At 37.5% G+C, this 20,185-nt stretch overlaps 1 protein-coding gene across 1 annotated transcript in view; it reads right to left on the bottom strand.

Moving 5' to 3' along the window:
- plcd3a (phospholipase C, delta 3a) overlaps positions 1–20,185 on the bottom strand; it is a 62,010-nt gene that overhangs the window by 17,817 nt on the left and 24,008 nt on the right. The window contains exons 4-7 of the mRNA XM_061981291.1: positions 10,709–10,876; positions 2,816–3,044; positions 912–1,041; positions 338–563 (exon numbers count right to left, since the gene is read on the bottom strand). Of these exons, the coding sequence (XP_061837275.1) occupies positions 338–563; positions 912–1,041; positions 2,816–3,044; positions 10,709–10,876 (753 nt within the window). The remainder of the gene's footprint in view (positions 1–337; positions 564–911; positions 1,042–2,815; positions 3,045–10,708; positions 10,877–20,185) is intronic.

The following is a 20,185-nucleotide window of genomic DNA, read 5'->3' as shown; positions in this document are numbered from 1 at the left end:
GTCGTCATGTCTGTCATAATGATTGTGAACGATAGGCAAAATTCCAAACAAAGTGCAGTTCCTCTTTAAAGTGCAAGTGAAAATAGAGCTTTACCGCTTTAGTCATATTTTTTGCGCTTAAGACTTTAGCCCCAGACTTCTTCTGTTTGTTTGATATTGTCATTACTGCCACCAGTGGTGAAAAAGTGCATTACAACTGACTAGCGCTGCGGCCCGAGAAACAAATATCTAGGAGGCACTCGAGGCCCAAATATGGTTAAGAAACACTGCCCTAGAACAATTCAGTTGAATACCCATGTGCTACGGGTCTTGCCCTAAGACTGCTACTTGGACGCACCCCAGTCGTTGAGCTCGTAGGTGAGTATGAGACTCTGCGCGTGCGACAGGGACGCGTCCTCGCCCTGGTCGCCCAGGAAGTCGCGCAGCTCGGCGGTGGAGAGCACGCAGCCGTTACTAGAGTAGTGGCGGAAGACGGCGTCCAGCTCGGGCCGGCGCAGCAGCTCCCTGCAGAACTCTTCGATCTCGTTGTGGTCCAGGCGGCTGTCCCCGGATCGGTCGCACCTCTGGGAGAAAGAGAGCGAGAGAAGATTGAAGAAACAGAGCAAGGTCAATGCTCAACACATGGACAAGGTCGGGGTGCAAATATGTCGTGCTTTTGTTTTGCCGAGGGAGTGCTCCTGACTTCCTGCGGAGAAGGCATCTCTGCAAGAATCCACCCCAGCTGTGCCTGCGCACATCTCCGTCTCAGGAGTGTGCATTCCATCAGGAACACCAACAGCTGTATTAAAGCACCGAGGGACATTGCAGCCTGTCTCCCCCCCCAAAAATAAAGCAAAATAACCAGCTTGTGATTGGTTGCTGGGAGGCAAACAGGCTGCTGGTTTAGTAGAATAAACAAAGACGCCGCTCACTTTGAAGAGATTGCGAGCGTACTGCTCACTCAGGTCAATATTGATCATCTGCAACAGATGCTTGACTTCGTCGTAGCTCATCTTGCCATCCTGGTTCTGGTCCGCTCGCCGCAGGTAGCCGCGGATCCAAGTGTGCACGATTAAGGAAGAGAAGCACTGTGGAAGTTGAAGTGATCATCTCCCTCACCTCTCTTGTTTGCTCCACATTTGAGGGAAGAGGATTTGAAGTACTGTACTTCTGGAGGAAAGCTTTGTTAAACAGAAAAAAAGGCTTCGCTACATGTCTTAAACACAGCCCAGAGCACTGACAACATTTCCGTCAATCAGCGACAGACATGGGAGCTGTAAGCTTTCATTTTCTTTAGCGGCTTCGCTAACCTATCATTACCTAGCGTTGTTAATGTACATGATACTGTATATCCTTCTCAGAACAGGCGTCCTCTGCAGTGGTCAAATTTTGCCGAGTCAGTTACAAAGCTCTCTATTTTCGAAGGACAGCGAATGTTGAACAAAAAAATAAGGCTTCACTACATATCTTAAACACAGCCAACATTTTGATGGTTTTCGTCTTATTTCAGCGGCTACGTTAACCGTGCATTACGTTGCTGTTAGAATGTGCGTGTGATGTAAACATTTTAGCTATGCTAGCGTTGCTAATGTTCATCTAACGCTTGTCCCACTCCTTATTGTTACTTAAAATAATTACATACTTAGTTTTACATATTAATTATATACAGTACAGGCCAAAAGTTTGGACACACCTTCTCATTTCAATGCATTTTCTTTATTTTCATGACTATTTACATTGTAGATTGTCACTGAAGGCATCAAAACTATGACACCTGTGAAGTGAAAACCATTTCAGGTGACTACCTCTTGAAGCCCATCGAGAGAATGCCAAGGGTGTGCAAAGCAGTAATCAGAGCAAAGGGTGGCTATTTTGAAGAAACTAGAATATAAAACATGTTTTCAGTTATTTCACCTTTTTTTGTTAAGTACATAACTCCACATGTGTTCATTCATATTTTGGATGCCTTCAGTGACAATCTACAATGTAAATAGTCATGAAAATAAAGATCATGCATTAAATGAGAAGGTGTGTCCAAACCTTTGGCCTGTACTATATATACACATATATATATATATATATATATACATATATATATATATATATATATATATATATATATATATATATATATATATATATATTAAGGTAAAGTTAAAGCACCAATAATTGTCACACACACACTCAGGTGTGGCGAAATTATTCTCTGCATTTGACCCATCACCCTTGATCACCCCCTGGGAGGTGACGGGAGAAGTGAGCAGCAGCGGTGGCCGCGCCCGGGAATAATTTTTGGTGATTTAACCCCCAATTCCAACCCTTGATGCGGAGTGCCAAGTGGGTAGGTAATGGGTCCCATTTTTATAGTCTTTGGTATGACTCGGCCGGGGTTGGAACTCACAGCCTACCGATCTCAGGGCGGACACTCTAACCATATACACACATATATATATATATATATATATATATATATATATATATATATATATATATATATATATATATATATATATATATATATATATATATATATATATAGTGTAATTATAATCAATTATTATTTAAAAAACATAGTATTAATTGTAAAAATACCTAAATAATTACCAAGGCTAACAGACTTTCAATATACTATTGTGGCACATCTGAGACGCTTTTGAAATGGTCGAAAAATGCAAAACAGTATTATATATTACTCAAGATCATATCTTAGTGATGACTGTCTAATAAGGATTTATCACACGATGCTAACACAGGACTTTATCCACTGTGCTGTTGACGTCGCCATGGCGACGGTATCTTAGCCACACTAATATTATCATCACACCAGGCAGGATATTGGTCCAGCTTCTCCTTCTGCGTCATGTTGGCGACGCGCTCTTTTAAGGTGCGCAGCCCTCGCACCCAGCGCTGAGCTTCATCCTCACACGGGCAAAGAAGGTCCAGACTTTTCCTGGCTCCCCGGAACACCACCGTGAAGCAGCGGTTGTCCGGCACCGAACCAGACAGACGCCTCAGCGCCTCCGACTGGCAGCCCTCGCGCACGCATTCCACCTCGGTAACCGCAACTGGTGACAGAGAGAGAAGAGAGAGAGAGGGTTTTAACTAGGGAAAATGTACAGGAAAACTGGAAGTCAAGAGTCAATCGAATTTCAGGCAAAGGTCACTCATGTTGGTGTTTTTCCACACCAAATTCACCCAGGCATACCTTTATTGACATTGCTTTGTGCACTAAGCGAAGTTGTCCAAAATGTGGCCCGGGGACCATTTGCGGACCGCAGCTAACTTTTTACCAGGCTGCGGCACATTCTAAAAATACTATTAAAAAAAACACACCAAACAAGTGGAATTAAACAGCAAACAGGTGGAATGTAATGAAAAATAGTTGCGATGTTGACTAATAACACAAAACTGCTATGCAGGCTGTTTTTTTCTTTAAAGCTGTCATTGCTGAAAAAATAATAATGACTCAAAATCAATGTTATGAATGATTGACCTATTCAAGGTTCCAATTACTTTCACATCACATATACCACTTTGAAATATATATTTGGGGAAAATACTGCATATTTCGTGTTTACTAAGTTTTCTTTGACAAAAAGGGCGATAAACAAAAACATAATTAAAAAAAAAATTATAATCAACGAATATATCTAAAGTTAATCTGAAGACTTAAGTTTTGAAAGAACAAAAAAATGTATGACTTACCTTTAACACTTTTTTTTCATTGTCATTGCCGCGACCCAGGATGGACAAGCGGTAGAAAATGGATAGATGGATGCTCAATAAATATTAATAAATTAATATTACAGTAATGTTGTTACAAATTATCGACCTATTTGAGGTTCCTATTACCTCACATCAAACATTCCACTTTAAAAATCTTTTTGGGGAAAATGTTGCATATTTTGTGTTTTTGCCATGACAAACAGAGTTTTGACAAAAAACATAATAATAATAATAATAATATCAAAAATTAGACAGATAGCCCTGAAGTTGATCTATGTAGATTTAACGTTGAATAATTAATAATAATATATGATTTATTTTTAAATATTTTATGACAAAGAACCTTCTGGGTCCCCGGGACTGAGGGGAGCCCTAAAGGTTAAGAAATATATATATATATCGTATTAGTTTTGAAAATGATAAATATTAAAATGGCACCCGCATGCTTTGTTTTGGGGCGATATAGCTCGGTTGGTAGAGTGGCCGTGCCAGCAACTTGAGGGTTGCAGGTTCGATCCCTGCATCCGCCATCCTAGTTACTGCCGTTGTGTCCTTGGGCAAGACACTTTACCCACCTGCTCCCAGTGCCACCCACACTGCTTTAAATGTAACTTAGATATTGGGTTTCACTATGTAAAGCGCTTTGAGTCACTCGAGAAAAGCGCTGTATAAATATAATTTACTACTACTACTACTTTTTCCAGTGTGCGGCCCTCAGTGGAAACATTTTGGACAGCCCTGCACTAAGGTGTTTCCAAAAGGTTGGAAGCCAGCAATTGTACAAAACGTGTTGCTAAGATTAAGAATTAAGTCCTAACGGGTCTAGACCAGTGGTTCTTAACCTGGGTTCAATCAAACCCTAGGGTTAGGTGAGTCGGCCTCAGGGGTTCGGCAGAGCCTCCGCCGCGGAGGTCAAGACACGCCCGACTCATCGTGTAAACAAAAACTTCTCCCTGTCGGCGTATTATGGATACCCCCAAACAATGTTCCCTCCAATTTTCTATATGTGTGAGCAAAAACTCCTTGAGCATTCAGGTGGAGCACATGTGAGCGACATCAGACCTGCAGCACACCTGTCCCAAACAAGTTCAATGTTTTATTATTATAATCAAATGACAGCAGTCATTTCCATGAGATTATTTTCCAATATAAATGTTTTGGCCCACTTACAATGACTATAACATATTGTTTTTCATGAACTGTGTACTAGTATTATATGTCTGGGTGGGGGTCCTGCTTTGGAAATAATGTGTACCCCTTTCAGATATCGCATATAGTTCCCACTAAAACATTCACATGTTGCACAATGAGATGTAAACATGGGATCATGTGTACATTCCTGTAACTTTCTGTTTGTAAAATATATCTTCATTAGTATTTCTTTAATATAATAAATAATTTTATGATTACGGTTCGGGTTCGGTGAATGCGCATATGAAACTGGTGGGGTTCGGTACCTCCAACAAGGTTAAGAACCACTGGTCTAGACCAACCTCTGTCCCAACACTTATGTCCTTATCGAGCTTCTGCAGGGCTCTGGTTGGACTTGCCAGACTTCAAAAGTGGGTACAAGAGCTTTTTTCAGTGCGTTGATAATAAGCTCCTCCTCTGCCCTGAGGTTATGGAATCACTTCAAAAATAACCCAGCATTCAGTCTACACTGGTTTTTGTCAAAGACATGGGAAAAGTGGCATACATGTGTGTTTATGCGTGTGTGTGCGTGTGTGTGTGTGTGTGTGTGTGTGTGTGTGTGTGTGTGCGTGTGTGTGTGTGTGTGTATGTGTGTGTGTGTGTGTGTGTGTGTGTGTGTGTGTGTGTGTGTGTGTGTGTGTGTGTGTGTGTGTGTGTGTGTGTGTGTGTGACAGCAGAGGTGTCATGTTGAACCGGAGCGCTGAAATGTGGATGTCTCATCACAGTGAGCTGAATATGTGTGCATGATATAAGGTACTATAAAAAAATAAATAGATACACTATAAAATATGTACTGCTATGATGTTCAAAGTGTGGCCTGCAGCTCAATTTTAATTTGTTCCCGGAGAATATTGTGTTTATAAAACAAAACATGAACAATATTAAAAGTGGATTTGGGCCACATTGAACTGACCTGAAATATTGAATGTTCGAAAAACAAAGGTATCACTAGTGTTTGGAAAATTACTTTTAAAAAGTAATTAACTATAGTTAATCGTTACTTTTGCCAAAAACTTGTTGAATTACTAACATAATTACTATTTGGTAAATGTAGTTAATTACTAGGGGGAGTAGTTACTGCGTTACGTAAAAAAAAAAAATCTAATATCTGGCATATGCACTTATTATGCAGTTGAGATGTTTCATGAAACCAGAGTGTGTGTATGTGCCTTTCAAAGGCGGGGCCTGTTGCTAAGTGACATCAGCCCCAAGATGTAGCCGCATTAGCTTATCTATGTTTGTTAGCTCAGACTCGCAGTTTTCGGGCAATGACGGCAGCTCTGTTGAATCTTTTCACTGGATTATGTTAGTCATATTTAATAAAGAGATAAATGTGCTTCCATGTTTGTAGTCTCCTTGTCCACAAACGGGGTATTGTAGCATAGCAAGCTTGTCACTTTAATCATTGAATAGTTGTTCATTACTCCCTCAAAGTAGTAGTGTGTTTGTGTGTTGTTTGCAGTGGGATGTTGCCTTCTTCTATTTGATATCAAGTTCATTTCAGTGTGGTGCTGGTTGCTTTCAACGCTGTCTTGTTCACATACAATCACATCAAAAGTAGCGTGCCACATTACATCAAATGTCCAGCTAACGGCATAGTACCGTACATAAAAGTATCATACAACACCGTTATTAAGAACACTGGGTATCACGTAAACAATAACAAATACTGCGATCCCTAAGTTTCCCATAAGAAATCATCTAAATCCAATTAAGCTGTTCCAAAAACACAAAACCCATTTTATAGAAAGTAATTATAGTTTTTACATGCAGAGAACAATGTGCAATACAATAAAAAAGATTAATAAAATGTATTTAACATTGCTTTTAAATTTGTTCAGATATTCGTTGGCGATAAGCGGAAAGGAGAGCCACCTTTATAATTTGATACAGGTATTTTCTGAAGCCAATAGTGTTTCTCATTTTCTTTATCGGAATTCGCAACTTTTGGGTTTGTGCTCCTATTTTATTTAATCTATTTCCTGTTTTGTGTTGTATTCGAGGAGGTTGCAGTGTGCAGCTGTTTGTTGTTATGACCTGTTACACCAGGTCAATCCTTGTTTTTTGATATTTACATTTTTTTTTAAATAGTTTTTTTGGTTCACTCTTCTGTTTTCTGTTGTCTTCTGTGCGTTATCGAATCAATTTTAAACTCCTTTTATTTGTTTTTAAATGTCTAAACAACCTCGCGCCAACCTATCTCTCCGACCTCCTTCAGCCTTACTGCCCCACCCGATCCTTAAGATTAGCCGATCTTGACGGTCCCTGACACAAGGCTGAAGCTTAGAGGTGACAGAGCTTTCGCCGTTGCTGCTCCCAAGCTCTGGAACGACCTACCTCTGAGTATTAGACAAGCCTCCTCTCTTCCTGTTTTTAAATCTCTCTTAAAAACATACTTTTATTCCATGGCTTTTAACACTGAGTGATATCCATCCTGCAATGGCGCCCCATAATACACATGCTGTGAACCTGTTTTCATGTTTTTCATTTATTCTATTTTATTTATTTATTTTTTATCGTGTTTTGTTTGTGTTGTGTTGTGTTGTGTTTGCTTGGTACTCGTATTATCTTTTAACCTGCCCATTGTACAGCACTTTGGCTACCCCTGTGGTCAATTTTAAATGTGCTTTATAAATAAAGTTGATTTGATTTGATTTTGTGCTCTTATTTCGTTTCCGCGTCCTGTTCCGTATGCGTTATCCTGCGGTGGTTTCACCCCTGCTTCTGAGCACTGTCCTCCTCACCTGCAGGTGATTAGCAATTATGTTTTTCATCTGCTGCTTCAAAAGTGTGCCTTTGTTGAGGCTAGAACCAATTATTTATATTTACATTGTTTCTTATAGGGGAACTCTGCTTCACTATACAAACTTTTCAATTTGTTTAAGAACCATTTAAGTTCTTAAATTGAAGTTCCACTGTACTTCATAAAAACTACTGTAGTTGTTTGCAGTGCAGTGCATTCAATTGTATTGTTTTTTTGTTTTTTCATACACTATTTCTAATCTAGAAATTAGTTACATGTTAAGATTGTGCGGTTTTTGGGGGCCACGCTGTTTTGTAATACAACATTTTCAAGGTGCGTCACAAAACCAGCTAAAGTCGCACCCCGAGGTACCATTGTATGTAACAATAAAGACTAGTGAATAATATCAAATATTTTTTATCTATGTGGACATTTAAGGCCTTTAATTTCTCCAAGAATCTTAAACCTTCAATGTAGCAAGACATTTTAGACAGTTGGGAAAGACTTGTCTCTGCCCAACTGCACTCTTCCTGGCCTAACGCACACTGACCAACTGTCCAAATACTTGCGTCCATATCGTGTGCGTTCTCCAAGAAACCTGTGACTGTTTACTGAATATGTTTTTAAAGGCAGACCCGCTAGTGCCTGCTTGTCATACACACGGCGCAACTTGAACGCTCTATTTTTGGCAAGACGGCCTTCACCTCCCACCTAGCAGCTCAGACTGTGAGGCTGCTGCATGTTTTTCGAAGGAGCCATCCTTACATTTCTATTTTTCATAGGAGACATCCTCACTATTCTATTAGTGTGAGCAAACTATGTGAAATCTGTGCGACACAAGAGCTGTATCAAATATCACCCTGTTAAAGGTTTGATTGATTGATTGATTGAGACTTTTATTAGTAGGTTGCACAGTGAAGTACATATTCCGTGCAATTGATCACTAAATGGTAACACCTGAATAAGTTTTTCAACTTGTTTAAGTCGGGGTCCACTTAAATTGATTCATGATACAAATATATACTATCAGATATATACTATCATCATAATACAGTCATCACAGAAGATCATCACATTGAATTATTTACATTATTTACAATCCAGGGTGTGGAGGGGGGCCGGGGGGGTAGGTTTGGTTGTTATCAGTCATCAACAATTGAGAACAGAGAAATGGATATTGGAACAGTGTAGGTCTGACTTGGTAGGATATGGACAGCAAGTAGTAGAGAGAGAGAGAGAGAGAGAGAGAGAGAGAGAGAGAGAGAGAGAGAGAGATCTCAGAAGGCATAAGAAAAAGTATCTGCATTTGATTGTTTACATTTGATTATCAACAATCCGGAGAGGGTGTTAGTTTAGGGTTGCAGCTGCCTGGAGGTGAACTTTTATTGCGGTTTTGAAGGAGGATAGAGGATAGGTAGACTAGAAAATGCATGGTTATGATGACAACGACAATGTATGCCCCAGGGTACCCTGAAAAATCTTAGAATATCATATATATACTGTACATAAGCACTGCAAAAGTGTATTATTTTGTGTTACGCACTCCGCAGGAAGAAGAAAACATATCGTGCCCCAACCCCACTTCACGCCACGACTATAAATAGTATAATTTGTTTATAAAATTGTTGTAAGTACACCTCTGCTTAACATTGTATCCTTATTAACATTAAAGAAAACAAGAAAATAAATACCGCTCAATTTACAACGGAGAATAACTTTATAAACATTGTCTTATAATCTGTAGCAGAAAAGATTCAAAGTGCATCAATTTGCCAGAAATTAAAAACTTTTTTAGTCCTTATTTAAATTACATACATTTTTTGACCGACATGAACCATTTGATACTGAAAATCACAATTAAATAAACTAAATAAATAATAATACATTAATAATTTGTGTTAATTTATGTCTTTATTACAAAAGGGTTTTTTTGACGCTGAATTTATGTAACTGAATATTTTGCGTTTGAATTATGTTATACTGACAATTCTAGTGAAAAAAAAATTGGTAACAAAATGTGCGTGTTGAAAAATTCAGTGTATAGAAATGTATCTGTGGGGGGGCGTGGCCTGCGGACCTGCAGCGAAGCGGGGTCTGCCAGGACCGGCTTCGAGATCAGCGGCAGGTGTGTAGATGACACAGCTGAGGGTGTTTGTCTGATCACCTGTCGCTCTGTTAAAGGCAGCAGTCGGGAAGGAGAGGGGGTGGTTGATGGTGGAGAGAAAGCACGAGCACGAGCCCAAGCGAGAGCGAGCGAGAAAACTGACAGACAACGGCTGAAAAGCACAGAGACTTTGCACAATTCTGACAATAAACATTATTGTAACCATGGAAGCGCCTGGCATGTCAGTGATTGGTGGTCCAAAGAACCCGGAGGAGCAAGACCTCCACAGTATCCATCAATCAATCAATTTTCTACCGCGTATCCCTCTCAGTGTGGAGGAAGGGGGAGGAGCCTATCCCAGTTCAGTGATTAAAAATTCAGTGTAAAAAAAAAAAAAGTGAGTGCTGAAAAACTCAGTCCAAAAAAAGTTGTTGCTTCAAAAAGCAAGACCCACTTCACTTATTTATTTACTTATTAATGTATTCCCTGCTGTGTTACAAATAGAGAACAAACAAAAGAGATACATACAAATAAACTCTGCTTCTTCCTACTCCTTTTCGGACCCACTGAATTATTACGTTGTAATTGTGTTGTATGCATGTTCCAAATAAACTGAAACCAACCAACTTATAAATCCTGTTCCCCTGGGTAACACGCCGCATCGCCTCGCTATTTGAGAAATATTGGTTGAAGTAAACCTTGAATGTTGTAGTTTGTGCATCATAATGAGGGCTGTTGTGTTGGATGTGATTAGATAAGGCTACACCTAATGAGTGACTGAGGGGTCATCTCACTGGCTCCCTTCAGGCAAAGCCCCTCTCTCCTAATCTGATATCGCTTAGGTTTCCTCCACCTTTCATTGTCGACCATCTATTCTTTTGCACCAGCACTTTCCGTTCTCCCGTTTCCGGCCCACTTCCTGTCTCTGTAACAGCGCTACAGCCAAGGGGCCGGCGGTTACTTACACGTCTGACGGGCCTTGGCCTTGCGGGAGCTTTTGGACGACTCGCACCACACGGTGAGCCCGTCCTCCAGCAGACGGAGGCTTCGGCTCTTCTGCCACCTCGAGGAGCGGACTTTGACCATGTTGGAGCCTTGCATCATGACGCGGACGTCCTCGTTGTCCAGCAGTCCTGAGGCACACACAGAAACGAGGCATTTTAGTGAAAGTGGGCGTCGCCCGTCAACAGATTCATTGCTTTCGCCACATTTCATGTTAGGCTGTTTGCAGTGAAAACACCAACATGCTCCCTGTTTGCAATGTTTGCACTAGAGTCACTCACTACTCACTACTCACATAAAGAGTTTTCTGTGCTGTGTGTTTTTTTGTGCGGAAGCATCGCCATCATCAAAGTGCCACTTAACAAGGTTTTTTTGGAAGCTGCCTGGATTAGTAACTCACTTTTGTCAGGCTGACCTCACATAAAAGAAAACACCTTCGATTCTAAACAGGCTGAAAATGCGACAAACACATGCACCGAAGACAAGAAAGCCGGGTGTAAATCAATGGCTGTTATACACTATATTGCCAAAAGTATTTGGCCACCTGCCTTGAATCACATATGAACTTGAAGTGCCATCCCATTCCTAACCCATAGGGTTCGATATAATGTCGGTCCACATTACAGCTTCAACACTGCAAAAACTGAAATCTAAGTAAGATTAAATATCTCAAATAAGGGTGATATTTGCTTATTTTCTGTCTGATAAGATCATTCTTCTCACTAAGCAGATTTTATGTTAGAGTGTTTTACTTGTTTTAAGGGTTTTGGTCCTAAATGATCTCAGTAAGATATTACAGCTTGTAGCTGAGATTTGATGACCTATATTGAGTAAAACATGCTTGAAACTAGAATATCAAGTGTTGCAAAGCTGTGTCATCAACACTCACAAGTATAAAACTGCTTTTTTAAAGTAATCATTTCTTATTTCAAGCATGACTTTGACACAATTTTGCCTCATAATTAAAACAGATGACAGCCAAATGGACTTTGCTGTTTTATTTTCAATGAAACAATAGAAAACACGTACTCATATAGTAGTACAGTTGGCACAGTTCAGTAAACTGACAGTTAATATTTAAACATTGAACATGTGACATTTCAAACTATTTTGAACAGAAATAGTTCTTGCACATTCAGATGAATTCTTCAAAATTACAATAAAAAAATTTTTGGGCTGTATATATGCGCACTAATTGACTGAAAGAGCACGCACTTGGCGCAATGATGTCATGTTATCCATGGGAAAATCCCTTTTAGACAATATGATTTGCCTGAGCGGCGAGTAGACCCCGAGAGTACCAAGCGGTTGCCTTGTTGCCTTTCCATTAAGAACAATAAACTAGTTTTTAGTATAAGTTTGCTGGTTTCAAGAAATGTAATGCCGAGCGCATATCATTATGTCAAGATAATGGCACTAGCATTATTTCATTTAAGAATATTTTTCAACGTATTGAGCAAAAAGGTCTAATTTTTTTTTCTACCAAGAAAAGTGCACTTGTTATTAGTGAGAATATACTTATTTTAAGGAATTTTTTGGTTCATTGAAGTTAGCTAATTTGACTTGTTTTGGAAAGTCTTGACAAGCCAAATTTTCTTGTTCTATTGGCAGATAATTTTGCTTAGTTCAAATAAAATACCCCTCATTTTTGTATGTTTTCTTCTTCTTTTTGAACACTGATTTTTTGCAGTGTACTCTTCTGGGAAGGCTGTCCACAAGGTTGCGGAGTGTGTTCATAAGAAATATTTCAACCATTCATCCAAAAGCGTATTGGTGAGGTCACACACTGATGTTGGTCGAGAAGGCCTGGCTCTCAGTCTCCGTTCTAATTCATCCCAAATGTGTTCTATCGGGTTCAGGTCAGGACTCTGTGCAGGCCAGTCAAGTTCATCCATACCAGACTCTGTCATCCATTTCTTTATGGACCTTGCTTTGTGCACTGGTGCACAGTCATGTTGGAAGAGGAAGGGGCCCGCTCCACACTGTTCCCACAAGGTTGGAAGCATGGAATTTTTCAAAATGTTTTGGTATCCTGGAGCATTCAAAGTTTATTTCACTGCAACTAAGGGGCCAAGTCCAACTCCTGAAAAACAACCCCACACATAATTCCTCCTCCACCAAATTGCACACTCGCCACAATGCAGTCCGAAATGTAGCGTTCTCCTGGCAACCTCCAAACCCAGAATATTTAGGACCGAGGAAATTTCACAGCTGGATTTGTTGCACAGGTGGCATCCTATGACAGTTCCACGCTGGAAATCACTGAGCTCCTGAGAGCGGCCCATTCTTTCACAAATGTTTGTAAAAACAGTCTCCATGCCTAAGTGCTTGATTTTGTACACCTGTGGCCGGGCCAAGTGATTAGGACACCTGATTCTGATCATTTGGATGGGTGGCCAAATGCTTTTGGCAATATAGTGTATGTAGATTTATTTCCCTCCGGCAGGGCAGAAGCCGTCCAACGGACACGATGAAAAAAAAGGGAGCTGAGTTAACGTTTAAAGTCGGGAAAGGTTGCCAATGTCTTCTCCGTGGATGGAAATGTAATCAAGGACGAACTTGAAAACGAAAGAAGACATGCATCTTCAGGACAAAGCCAAGCTTCCTTTTTTTGCTTTTTGAGGGGACTCTAAATAACTAAGCGTAACTGTTATCTTAGCAGTGCAAGACTGTTTCTTGCACAACAGTAAATAATCTTCAAATGCGTGTATTGTTTTTTTTTAAATGATCATCACATCCATCAGATCATTACCAAATGTGATTGGCATTAGTGCCACTTTAAAAACATATATATTTAAAAGGTTATGAGACAAACATTATGTCCATCCATCCATTTTCTACCGCTTGGGGGCGGCTGGAGCTTTGATATTTAAAAAGACAAAAATAAATGCCAAATAAATAATAATTTAATCTATAATACAATTGAATTACAATTGTAAAATAATTTAAAATCAACTATGAATTTAAACTTTAAGAAATATATAATTTATATGTAATGGTCATAAAAAAAAATCACATTAATCAGGGAATATATGAAAATATATTAAAATTGTAGACTGCAAAATTTTCTCTACTATTTTATATATTGACTTAAAAGTAAAAAAACAACCACACAAAAATGTAAAATGTGTTAATCTTTATAGTACTTCAATCACATGTATATAATCATTAAGTACTCCATAATTTAAGTCGTACATTTAATAGTTTCAAAACTGAAATCTGGATTATTTTTCTTATTTTAAAACAATCAAAAAATATTGAAATAATGAACTATAATTGTATACTAAAATATAATATTGTATGACTGTAAAGAATTTTCAAATGTGTGTCTTTCTTTTTAAATCATCGCATCCACCAGATTGTTCCCAAATGTGATTAGAGCCATTAAAAAAAAAAATATCTAAAAGGTTACGAGACAAAAATTATGTGATGTAAAAAGAAAAAGAAAAATATACATACAGTCGCGATCAAAATTTGACATACACTTGTAAAGAACATAATGTCGTGGCTGTCTTGAGTTTCCAATCATTTCTACAACTCTTATTTTTTTGTGATATAGTGATTGGAGCACATACTTGTTGGTCACAAAAAACACTCATAAAGTTTGGTTCTTTTATGAATTTATTATGGGTCTACTGAAAATGTGCTGGGTCAAAAGTATACATACAGCAATGTTAATATTTGCTTACATGTCCCTTGGCAAGTTTACCTGCAATAAGGCGCTTTTGGTAGCCATCCACAAGCTTCTGGTGGAATTTTTGACCACTCCTCTTGACAAAATTGGTGCAGTTCAGCTAAATGTGTTGGTTTTCTGACATGGACTTGTTTCTTCAGCATTGTCCACACGTTTAAGTCAGGACTTTGGGAAGGCCATTCCAAAATCTTAATTCTAGCCTGATTTAGCCATTACTTTACCACTTTTGACGTGTGTTTGGGGTCATTGTCCTGTTGGAACACCCAACTGCGCCCAAGACCCAACCTCCAGGCTGATGATTTTAGACAATATAATTTGATTGAATTACAATTTCAATATAATTTTAAATTAATTATAAATTAAAACTTTTTTTTTTAAATATACACAATTTGTATTAATTGGCTATATATATATGTATAAATCACATTAATCAGGGATTATCTATAAATATTTTAAAATTGTAGATTTAAAAACATTGTCTACTATTTTATGTATTAATTAGTACCGTACAAAATACATAAATAAAAAACTGAAACATGTGTTAATCTATATATTATCTAGGTTGCATTTGGATAATCAATTATCAATCCATTACTTAAGATGTACATTTGATAGTTTTAAAACTAAGATATGCATTTTTTTAATTTTTAAATAATCAAAAAACTATTTCAATAATGAACTATTATTGGATAGTAAAATACCATATTGCATGACCGGAAATAATCTTCAATTGTGTTTTTAATTTATTTTATGTTTTTATTAATCATCCCACCCACCAGATCAAGTGTGATTAGGGCCACACTGAAAATACAATAATATATATTTAAAAGTTTACGAAACAAAAATTATGTGATATGTAAAAAATTAATACAATCTGGAGGCCACACTGAAAATACAATAATATATATTTAAAAGTTTACGAAACAAAAATACAATACAATCTGGAACAATTGAAGTGAAATTACAAATACAATGTGATTTAATTACATTTGGAAGTTCAATTACAAAATAATGATTCATTAAAACATATAAAAAGACATATCATTTTGAAAATTAAAATTTAAAATGTGTTAGCGTTTATTATTATATAGTATCATAATTCTATATGTAGATTAAATTTTTCTAAAATTTTAATCCATCCATTAATTTTCCTGAGGGAACTCCTCTGAAGGAATCAATAAAGTACTATCTATCTATCTATCTATCTATCTATCTATCTATCTATCTATCCATCTATCTATCTATCTATCCATCCATTTTCTACCGCTTATCCCTTGTAAAACAACACAAAAATATTGAAATAATGAACTATTATTGTTTATTAAAATACAATTATTTAAGTATTATTTATATTTATCTTTAAAATATATATATATTTTTTTAAATAGGTTGGTCTTTATTTTACCATGTACCTCTGCACATATATTGGATAACTTGCATGTCTTGACCTACATTTCATGAACAACAAGTTGAAAGAATTATTTAAATTTTTCCGTATGCAGCCCTCGGTTGGGTTTATGTTGGGGACAGTTTGACCCTGGAACAGACGACTTTCTCTTAAAAAGAGCCAACAAACCGGCTTCCCGGAACATATTGTGTTCGACATTGGAGGTTGTAGTGCCATGTGCCCAATAATCGTCTTTTTGAGTCTCAGCAGATAATCTTTGAAGTTATTCCAGTGAGCGTTTCAACACAACTGGTCGTTGTTATCTTATTTTGGGTGTTGTAACTAAAATAAAAAAGAGTGTTTACCCAGTAGCTGCTCTCATTCCAAAGGGGAGCCCACATGCTGCAATCCTAACCTGTGGACTCTTTTATCAGAATTCCTGTGGTGTTGGCCTAAAAAAAGTGGACTTTTTAGTGGATGTGTTTAAGGAGGGTCGCTGGGCTACTGTATGCATCGCTGCTCCGTTTGCTGGCATGAATGAGAACGTTGACAAAGGCTGAGTCTTTCCAAAAGCTCTCCCATGTCACATTACTCCTCTGGCTCGGTCTCCACGGCGCACCTCGGCAGATTTGTCAATCTAGAATGCTGGCGCCCTTGTACATTCTCATGCTTTAATTTAGGGGTGTCCCAACTTTTTCCACTGGGCCATTTTTATATTTTTAATTTTCAAAATCAATAGAATATATAGATTTTTTTTTACCTTTAGGGCTCCCCTCAAGTTCGGTCCCGGAGACCCAGAAGGGTCTCAGTCATTAAAAATGTTGAAAATAAGTCTTATATTATTATTATTTTTTATTTTTTTGTTTTTATTCAAGGCTTAAATCTGTAGATCAACTTCAGGTCTATCTGTCAATATATATATTTTTTTCCTTTTTAAAAAAAATCTTGAATGCCCTTTTTGTTAAAGAAAACCCTGATTTTTATGGCAAAGCACAAAATATGCAATATGTTCCTCAAAAAGATTTTATAAGTGCAATATTTGATGTGAAGTAATTGGAGCCTTAAACAAGTCAACCATTTATAACAACATTGATTTTGATTCATTATTATTTTTTGAGAAATGACTTTTTTTTTTAAATCCTACTAAAAATTTTGGGGATACAAAAGTCCCTATGATCTCATAGAATTGTTAAAAATAGGGGCGGTATAGCTCGATTGGTAGAGTGGCCGTGCCAGCAACTTGAGGGTTCCAGGTTCGATCCCCGTTTCCGCCATCCTAGTCACTGCCGTTGTGTCCTTGGGCAAGGCACTTTACCCACCTGCTCCCAGTGCCACCCACACTGCTTTAAATGTAACTTAGATATTGGTTGTCACTATGTAAAAGCGCTTTGAGTCACTAGAGAAAAGCGCTATATAAATATAGTTCACTTCACTCTAGATCAATTTCAGATATTTCCGTTGATTTTAGGTTTTTATTGAAAAAAAAAAAAATGTAATCAATAATTGGAGCCTACAATAGGTAAATAATTCATAACAACATTGCTTTTGATTCATTTTTATTTTTTGAGCAATGACAGTTTAAAAAAAAATCCCACTACAATTCTTGGGAATCCAAAAGGATTTTCATAAAAGGGTTAAAAATAGGCCATATGTGTATGTAGTAGTTTTTACTTTCAACGCTTAAGTCTTTAGATCAACTTTAGATCTATTCGTTGATTATAAGTTTTTATTTTATTTTTTCATATTTTTGTTTTGTGCACATTTTGTCAAAGGAAATGTAGGTTTTTTAATATGGAAAACACACAAAATAATTGAGGTGACGTAATTGGAGACTTAATAGGTCAATAATTCATAACAACATTGATTTTGATTCAATACTATTTTTTGAGCAAGGACAGTTTAAAAAATAAAATAAAATCCACTAAAATTCTTGGGGATCCAAAAAGGCCCTACTCAAAGTGTCAAAAATAAGTCATACGTTTTTTTGTTTTGCTTTGTTTTTGACTTTCAACGCTTAAAAGGGAACTGCACTTTAAAAAAAAATGTGGCCTATCGTTCACAATCACTATGAAAGACATGACAACGGATGTTTGTTTTTTTAAATTAAGGTTCAAGTTCAAGGTGCTGTTCATTGTCCATTCTTAACATGTACAAGAGATATAAGAACTGAAATTACATTTTCGGCACAGTCCCACTAAGAGCAGACATACATTATAGGCATGCAGTCTAAATTGTAAATAAAAGTAAATAGTAAAGTCAAGTAAATAAAAGTTAGGGGAGCTCCTCTTATTCGCCCATAAAATCCAATAAATAAACATTCAAAAAGCACCAACAATACACCATTTACATTTTGTGACTTGAATATTAAGCAAGTATTAGTGATATTGTTATTATAAGCGCTAACAAACTATTTATAGCGGCGACGTGATCACTTCCGTGGGTGCCTATGTTTACATCATCGCGTGGTCTGCTGCTTCCTCGCTTCCTTGCTCCCTGTAAGTTTATTCATCTCACCCGGACGTGAGACGTCTGAGTAGGTACTCCGACAAGTTAGTACACTTTGACAGCCATTTAGGACCCGAAACTGGCGAGGATGACAGGAAAAGACACTTGTTCTCCCCGCCCCCACCGTTTCTTTGTGAGGATTATGAGTCATTCTTCATGTAAATGGGAATATATGAACATCCTAATGACAGCAGACCTTGTACAGTAAGTGATGTCTTATTATGTTTGTTGGCTCTCAAAGTCTGCAGTGGGTAATCAGTAATGAAGAAAAAAACTCAAACGTTGTGATGCGTTTTTTTAAATTAATGCGCCACGTATGCTTCCCAGTCTGTGGAACGCTCTTCCTGACCACCTGAGGGCACCACAGACTGTGGATGCTTTTAAAAAAGGCTTAAAAACCCTTCTTTTTGATAAATTTTTGATAGATTTGTGTGTGCTTTTTCTAGTTATTAGGCTGTTCTACTTTTTATTTTACTATATATTTTACTCGTTGGGGGCAGCTATTTGTTGTTCAAGCTTTGTTTTTCTTTGTTTTTAAATTCACTGTAGCACTTTGAGATTGTTTGTTCAATGTAAAGTGCTCTTACAAATAAAATCTATTATTATTATTATTATTATTATTATTAAAATGGTCAAAATACGTGAATACAAAATGTTATTATGAATGTGCCAGTTACTACATTACCGGTACATATATACTTCCATAATGTATATTAAACCTCAGTGGAGGTGTTTGGATGTTTTTTTAAGGGCTTTGTAGGTGTGATCGTGCGGCTCCCATGGGTTCCATTGTAAGCAAACTTTTGATCACATTTATTTAATATTTACAACGCAAAAACAAAAAAAACATCCATCATTTTTTAATTTATTTAACTTTTATTTAACCAGGAACAAATCCCATTGAGATTAAAAACCTATTTTTCAAGGGAGTCCTGGCCAAGAGGCAGCAAAGTTACACACAAAATGACATTTACATTACACATTAAAATGTTGTAACAGTTACAAATAACTGAGGCTCCTTCAAATGCTCTCAGTTTAGATTTAAAAGCATTTAAGGATACAAATTCAGTTTCCAGTCTCTTTGTAGCATGTTCCAAGCACAAAGAGCTGCATAGACAAAAGCAAGCAAAGGGACAGAGAGCAACAGCTGATCGTTGGATCTCAGCGCATAAGAGTTCGTACTTCTCTGTGTAATCAATGAACAAATGTAAGCGGGCAATAGTCCCAGAAGAGCCTTGTAAATAAAAGTGTACCAATGGCACTGTCTCCTAGTGGACAGTGTCATCATGTCTTTCATAATGATTGTGAACAATAGGCGAAATTCAAAAAAAAAACTTTAAGTCTCTTGATCAGGGATGTCAAACATGGGGCCCGCAAACATGTTCAATCCGGCCTGCGGGACAAGTTTGCTGAGTGTTGAATTGAGCTCCATTTTTAAATTAAAGAAACTGCTGTTCTAAATGTGTCCACTTGATGTCGCAATAGTAATTCTGTTAGGCAAGCAAATCGTTATACCGGGCGAGCAACTATACCAAGCAAAAGGTACACAGTAAAGTGGGGCTGTGACTCCTCCCCCTCGACCCAACGCAAAACAAACAGGAGTAAAATAAACAATTAGTAACCCCCACTTAAAATGAACAGTGTGTGATTTACTGCAATACTGTCAGTCTTTTAAGTTTATATTTGTGGTTCGCACATTGAACAGCTTTTATTTTCTATCAATACACAGTGATGCCTAGAAGGCAGGGAGTAACTCAAACCTCTTGAATAGTTTCTACCTCAGTTCGCATGGTTCGTTGAGTTAGCACAGGATTAATATGTGGAAATGACAAAGGAGGTAGGTGATAAATAGAA

Source organism: Nerophis lumbriciformis, linkage group LG24 (assembly GCF_033978685.3).
Source record: "Nerophis lumbriciformis linkage group LG24, RoL_Nlum_v2.1, whole genome shotgun sequence".
NCBI classification, from domain to species: Eukaryota; Metazoa; Chordata; class Actinopteri; order Syngnathiformes; family Syngnathidae; genus Nerophis; species Nerophis lumbriciformis.
The sequence above is the reverse complement of the archived record's forward strand: the minus strand, read 5'-3'. Positions and strand labels throughout refer to the sequence as shown.